A 7683-nucleotide genomic window follows, 5' to 3' on the forward strand; every position below is an offset into this window, starting at 1 on the left:
CCTGTAGTCCCAGCTACTTGGGAGGCGGAAGCAGGAGAATTGCTTGAGCCCAGGAGTTGGAGGTTGCTGTGAGCTGTGATGGCACAGCACTCTACCCAGGCTGTGGGTAGCAGGGTGACAGCTTGAGGCTCTGTCTCAAAAAAAAAAAAAATAATAATAATAATAATTCTTGCAACACTGCAAACTAATATGGCCCTTTGGAAAAAAGTATGAAGAATCCTCAAAGAGCTAAAAGTAGACCTTCCATTTGATCCTGCAATCCCTTTACTACATTTCTACCCAGAAGACAAAAAAGTCATTTTATCATAAGGACATTTGCACTCAAATGTTTATTGCAGCTCAGTTCACAATCATAAGGATGTGGAAACATTGCAAATGTCTATCAACACACAAACGGATTAATAAATTGTGGTATATGTATACCATAGAATAGTATTCAGTCATAAAAAAGATGGAAGCTTTGCATCTTTTATATTTACATGGATGGATTTGAAGAACATTCTCCTAAGTAAAGTATCTCAAGAAGGGAAAATCAAGCATCTCATATACTCAATACTAAGCTGAAACTAGTAAATTAACAACTATAGGCCCATATGAGAGAAAAACACAATTAAATTCAAGAAGAGGGGGTCTATTAAGTTTCCACCTAACAGGTATAATGTAGGGATATATGGTACACTTCCTGGTGAAGACTCAACTTCAACTTGGACTTTACCATATGAACATAAACAATGTAACCTAGCTATATGTAACCTCATATTAATTTGAAATAAAATTAATTAATTGAAAAGACTTTTTGCAACAGTCCTAAACCTATGAAGAAGTGTGGGGCTACAAAATAAATAGCTTCATTCTTCTCTCTTTTATTCTAACCATTTCCAACCACCCTGTATTTTGTTCCACATAATCCAAATTACTCCTAATTTTGCCCATAACCTTCCTGTTTACTTTCCAAGTTTTCCTCTCTCAAACTTGGCATATATCAAATCATATTTCCAAAAGAAGACTAATAATTTTATAAAAAATTTTTACCTGGGGTGGGGGCAAGTGGTACATAGGAAGATGAGAAGACAAAAATTATAACTCATTAAACTAAATTAACTGAAAACCACTATATCATACCATCCTGGGTATGTGACTTTCTATTAGTAATTTCATTTTAGGAAATCCTCCAGAGAAATCTAAAGCCCTAATAAAGCAAGACAGTCAACCAATGATAAAGGCAATTCTGACCACATTGCCAGGCTATGTTCACTTATAAATCACATAAGCCCTTACCTTGGCTGCCTTAAGTAACATTTCTCTTTCTTCTAAATCCTTTCTCTGTTTCTCCAATTGATCCAGCTTTTCAAGAAATTTGAGCTGTGACCTGGTATCACTACACAGGATGTAATTTTCACTTGCCTGGGAGGAAAAAAAAAGAAATGTCTTAAAATGATACTGGGCAACATATTCTACATAAGCATTGTTTAAAAACTGCTAAAAAATAACACATAAATAGACAGCTAAATTTTCAGAATATTTTTGCTTCTGTTAAACAAACTTACTACTAAAAAAAGGAACTTTAATCTTCCTTAAAATTTGAGAAATAATTACCCATTTATATTTCTTTTCTTTTCTTTTTTTTTTTTTTTTAGAGACAGCAACTCACTTTGTTGCCCTTATTAGTGTGTCATGAAGTCACAGCTCACAGCAACCTCTGGGCTAAGGCGATTCTCTTGCCTCAGCCTCCCGAGTAGCTGGGACTACAGGTATCCGCCACAACACCCGGCTATTTTTTTGTTGCAGTTTAGCCGGGACTGGGTTTGAACCTGCCACCCTGGGTATATGGAGCCAGTGCCCAACTCGCTGAGCCACAGCGCCACTCCTATTTATGTTTCAAAGAGCTTTCCTAATGAACTCCATTTAGAAGGGGGAAAAAGGTATTAAGCCAAGCAGATCCGAACAATAGGAAATAGAAAGAAAGAAGATAGCCATTTACCTATAAACTAAATCTTTTTAGTTAAATTACAGTTTACCTCAGCAGACCTTAATATTAGTAACTAAACTGTGCAAGACAAAAAGAAACAATCACCTCACTGAAAAGTATACCAATGACAAAAGTTATTACCCTGGTTACCCTGGTTGGTTACCTAGTTACCATCAGTTTAACCTTGCAATGAATACAACTTCTATCAAAATACAGTGTAAGACAAGACAGATCTAAAATCCTAAAACCCTGTTTTGAAGATTCCCTTAAGGTATAAATTTGGACAGAAACTGTGGACAAAAAAATTAAGCACATAAGTTATAAATGAGAGCTGTAACAGTGGAAGTATGATTATTTATCTCAACTGCTCCATAAAATGATAAAGTTCAGTAGATACCTCAAAGAACCTCAGTCAACCTACCATTTGATCCAGCAATCCCACTACTAGCTGCTTATGCAAAGGAAAAAAAGACATTTTATAAAAGACACCTGCACTTGCATGTTTCCAGCAGCACAATTCACAATTGCAAAGATGTAGAAACAATCCAAGTGCCCATCAATACATGAATGGATTAATAAGATGTGGTATACGTATATCATGAAATACTACTAAGCCATTAAAAAAAAAGTGACCTAGTATCTTTTGTAATAAGCAGGATGGAACTGGAGAATATTCTCCTAAGTATCACAAAATGGGAAAACAAACACTGCAGGTACTCAATACTAAACTGGTACTACTTAATCAACACTTATGTGCACATATGGAAGCAAAACTCAATGCAATTCAAGTAGGCGTGGGGGGGGATGGGTAAATTCACACCTAATAGGTACTTTCTGGGTGAGGGGCACACTTTTAATTTTCACCTAAAATACATAAAAGCAAATCATGTAACCAAAATATACGTACCCTCATAATATTCTAAAAATTTTTTAAAGTGATAAAATTCAAATTGTTCCATTTATTCTGCTATTCTAGACTGCAAAATAGTGCTTTTCAACCAAAATACTTCCTAACTTTCTTTGCGTACATGATCACCCCTTTCTCTTCTGTATCCATATAAAAGTGTGTGTGCTAGAGGTCAGGAGGGAGGATACCTTCCTGGTCAGTAATTACAACATCCTACCATCTCCTCATCTCCATGATTCATATACCCTGAGGAGACTACAGAGCAAGAAAGCTGAACCTTTTAAAACAGTTGCTTCAACTGTGCCTTGCCTGAAAATTATGGGCATAATAGTACCACTCCCATTTCTGTTTTATCCCCATACTTATGGCTGATTCAATTAAGGAGACTGAGAGATTTCATATGTCCAAGATTCTTTTTAAATTAAATTTTTATTGTTGGTATTTAACTAGATCAAAAGAGTATTACATAGTTTAAGGAATAAGGATGTATTAGTGCTACTTATTATACTTCATGTTTAATACAAAAAGAATTCCTAATGTTTTTAAGGTTAAATAGCACAAGATAGAATATGGAATATATTATAGGCTAACCACAGGTTAAACAAAATAACAAGCAGTATTTTAAATACTTCATCTTTACCATTTTTGTGTTCAGACACTCTGGAGATAGTTTACTGACAGGATTTAATTTAAAAGGGACAACAAAAACTAAACTTAAAAGGGGCACAGACTTTCTAAATTTTAACCCAACCATATTCCCATGCTAAGATTTCTTCCCTATAACTTGGATACAATTGCATCTGACATAATCTTTATTAAAAGGATTTTTTTCTATAAAATTTGGATTTAGACAAAAGGCTGCATTCCAGGATCCAGAAGGCCACATGTAGCCCCAAGCCCACAGGTTTACCACTCCAATAAAGGCAGAGGCTGGCAGAATGGATAAAAAACATAATCAGACTATATGCTCTCTGCACTTCAGATAAAACCATACCAATAGGTTGAAAGTAAAAAAATGAAAAAAGATATTTCATGCAAACAATATTTGAAAGTTAAGTACAAGTGGTAATATTAATTAATATCAAAGAAGACAGGTCTAAAACTCTTCAAAGAGATAAACAAAGGCATTATATATTGATAAAAGGATCAATCCATCAAGAATAAATACATACCACACTTCTCAAATATAGGAGACCCTCTGTAAGTTGACCACCCAAGGGACTGTACCAAACTGGTCAACATGAGGAACAAGGCCTATTGTACTGACAGGTACGTGTGCATGTCTGGTGTGTGAAAATTAGGTCAAGTTAAGGAAGTAAGGTGGTCAATGTGGAGGTTCTATTGTACATGAAGAAAACAAACACAGACAGAATTACTTTTTAAAAATAGCTCTATAATAGTTGGAGATTTTTAATACTCACTTTCAATAAAAGTTGATTATCTAGACAGATGATCAATAAGGAAATAAAAGACTTAACACTATAAACCTACTATATCTAACTGACATGTATGGACATGAGACCAAACACAAGCAGAATATACACTCCTCTCAAGTGCACATGGAACATTCTCTAGGATAGATTATATGTTAGGTCAAAAAACAAGTCTCAATAAAGTTTAAATGACTGCATCATATAAAGTATCTTCTCTGAACAAAATGAAGCTAGAGGTAAAACTAGAAAATTCATAAATAAGCAGAAATTAACAACACTCTTAAACAACCAATGGGCCACAAAATCTCAAACGAAATTAGGAAATACTTAAGACAAATGAAAATAAAAACACAACATACCAAAACTAATAAAATGCAGTGAAAGCTGTGCTCAGAGGGAAATTTATAGCAGTAAATGCTTGCATCAGAAAAGGAAGATCTCAAATCAACACCCAAACTTTACACTTTGGAACTAAAAACAGGAAAGCAAACTAAACTGAAAGCTAGCAGAAGGAAGAAAATAATAAAGAATAGAACAGGCCAGGTATGGTGGCTTACACCTGTAATCCCAGCACTTTAGGAGTCTGAGGTCGAAAGATCCCTTGAGGCCAGAAGTTCTAGGCTGCAATGAGCCACTATATTCCAGCCTGGGCAACAGAATGAGACCCTGTCTCTTAAAAAGTAAATAAATAAAAATTTTAAAAGATTAGAGTGAATATAAATGAAACTGAACAGAAAAATGGAGAACTTTAATGAAACCAAAAATTGGTTCTTTGAAAAAAATCAACAGAACTGACAAACCATTAGAGCTAGACTGACAATGTAAATTACTAAGGTCAGAAATGAAAGGAGGATCATTACTAATGATCTTACGGAAATAAAAAAGATTATAAGAAAATATTACAAAGTGTTTTATGACAACGAATCAGATAATCTAGGAGAAATGGGAAAATTCTTAGAAACACACAAAAATAGATGCTGATGTTAATTTTTTTTCAACAGTCTTTTCTCCTGTTGTCTGTATTATCTTTATGTCAGTCCAGCATATTCTCACAAAGATTTTTCAAATGAAGACCTAAGCAATTATATATAGTTTTTCCACAGTTCTAAAGAAGTAGAAAGGAGAGGAAATCGAATGACTCCTCTGGAGAATGTATCAGTAGTATGGTAGCAGATATTTTCCTGGATCTCTTTTAATCTATGGCTAGGATACCATAGGGCAGCGACCACTCTTACAAACTCAAAATCTCAAAATCTCTCTAAGGTTAACTACATACCATCTTGTTCAAAATCTAGCTATCAATGATTCTTCATAAAAAGAAAAAGGGTTACTTTACTTAGGGGTATCTTATTTTTTTTTTCATTCCAGGTTATCTTTAGATCTATCTATCTATCTATCCATCCATCCTTCATCAGCCAATATATGTGCCTTCCTCCAAATGTACAATTAAAACATATCAAGTACTTTTATCTGGATAATAGCAAGTCCCTTGGTTCATATCACTATGAATAGAACAAGGTATTTTTGCATTTAGTTTTTTTTAATAAAAGTACCAAATAACAAGTGGCATAAGTATTAGGACTCAATGCACTTATTAAAAGGAACAGAGGGTGAACAACCTCAAAAGATCTAATATAGGATATAAGGATTACGCTTTAATAATACAATATATTCAGGAGTTTTTGCTAAATGAATAGATTATAGTTACTCTTGACACAAAGGGAAAAATGCTAACTATGTGAGATTATAATATGTTAATCTATTCCACCATAGAAACTGTTTTATTACATATGTATGTAATATGTTGTATACATTAAATGTACACAATAGATTTTATTTTAAAATAAATAAATTTCTGCAAAACTGAAAGGCAAAAAAGGAACCCGATTGCTACTGGAGTACAGACCACTGAAGAGAACATAAGTAGTCAATATTCCTTTAAAATATACCCTCCTTCCCAGTCAAAAACTTAAGGAGGAGAACATTCATGTAAAACAGATGCATAGTTCAATCCATACTGACACAGAAGCTTTGGATATTATTTTAAACTCTATTTTAATTTTATTCATCAAGTATATCAAATTAGACAAATTAAAAACAAGACTTTGATTTTCTTCTAATATGAAACATCTCAATCATTGCTTTAAAAATATATTTAGAATATATATTCATGCCCCCTAAAACTACCTGTAACACTCAGGAGTTTTGTACTTCTTTAACGATTTCTTTACCTTGTAAGTAGTCATTCGGTGCTGAGCAATTGCAGTCAGTTTTTCTAGAAGGCCTCTCAATCGCTCCTGTGTTGCATGGGAGATCAAGTTGACAGCATCAGAGTTAAGTTCCGTAATGTCATGCTTTTTACCTGTGGAAGCAGAGAAAATCCATTACGTGTTTTAGTAGTGGCTGATAATTGAAATAATTAGCACAGCAGGTATTCTGTTCCCCCTGGAAGTCATACCCATTATGAATAAAGGTTTGGAGATTATGATTTTCCTGGTAAAGTCACAACTTCAAAGATCTTAGACATTACATTAATAAAACCTAGCCTGAAGCCTCAGAAAATATAGACATTGTTTCACTTAGCCTCTAGAATCATTCCCCTTGCAAGGTCATTTATAGGACAAAGTTAATAAGAACACAAATCAAGTCTAGTGTTCAGGGAGGAAAATGGTAACTGCAGAAATTAGTGCCGTATTCTGTTAATTTTAGTAATTAAAAAAATAGAAAATTACATTTTGCCCTATTTGACACTGTTAACAATTTATAACATTTATTTCAATGAATTCAGATTATGAATCTCTGTTAATGCCTGTCTACAAGACATACCAATATTCTTTTTGTCTATTATTAATTATGCTTATTTAGTACTAACTCATGTTTTGATAAATTGATCTAGTAATCAATTACAAGTTAAAAGGAGTTCACAGCCTCATCATTTCACCCACCTATTTAAATAACTTCTCTCTCACTAGATCGCTTTCCGTAAATAAACCAAAACTTCTTTTCTTCCTCTGCTAACTGGGAAGTTTCAAGAAAACAATTTACACCACAAAATCAGAGAAAACTCATTTATAAACTAACCTTATCAAAATTTAAATAGTATTGCTCAGGCACAGTGAAACCACCTGTATGAACAGATGCCCGAACCTGAAAATATAGGTAAGAGGGTAGTCTAATTTAAATGAATTTTAAAAGCACTACTATGATTGTTAATGTCAACACAGAAATTTTTGAAATCTTGTTTGATTTTCTATTCTAATTTATCTAAATATATGCTTATAATTTCATTAGAGGGTGAATAACTACAGCAGAAATATGCTGCAATTAAAAGTCAACAACTCCTTAATACACTCTTTGACATTATTATTATTATT

General features: G+C 33.5%; 1 protein-coding gene across 1 annotated transcript in view; it reads right to left on the bottom strand.

The window, feature by feature from the left end:
- The window catches only part of TAF4B (TATA-box binding protein associated factor 4b), a 106472-nt gene that overhangs the window by 54770 nt on the left and 44019 nt on the right, over positions 1-7683 (bottom strand). The window contains exons 9-10 of the mRNA XM_012802043.1: positions 6541-6671; positions 1279-1404 (exon numbers count right to left, since the gene is read on the bottom strand). Coding sequence (XP_012657497.1) covers positions 1279-1404; positions 6541-6671 — 257 coding nt within the window. The remainder of the gene's footprint in view (positions 1-1278; positions 1405-6540; positions 6672-7683) is intronic.

The sequence above is a fragment of the Otolemur garnettii genome, unplaced genomic scaffold (assembly GCF_000181295.1).
Source record: "Otolemur garnettii isolate 467f Iridium unplaced genomic scaffold, OtoGar3 scaffold00012, whole genome shotgun sequence".
Lineage (NCBI taxonomy): Eukaryota > Metazoa > Chordata > Mammalia > Primates > Galagidae > Otolemur > Otolemur garnettii.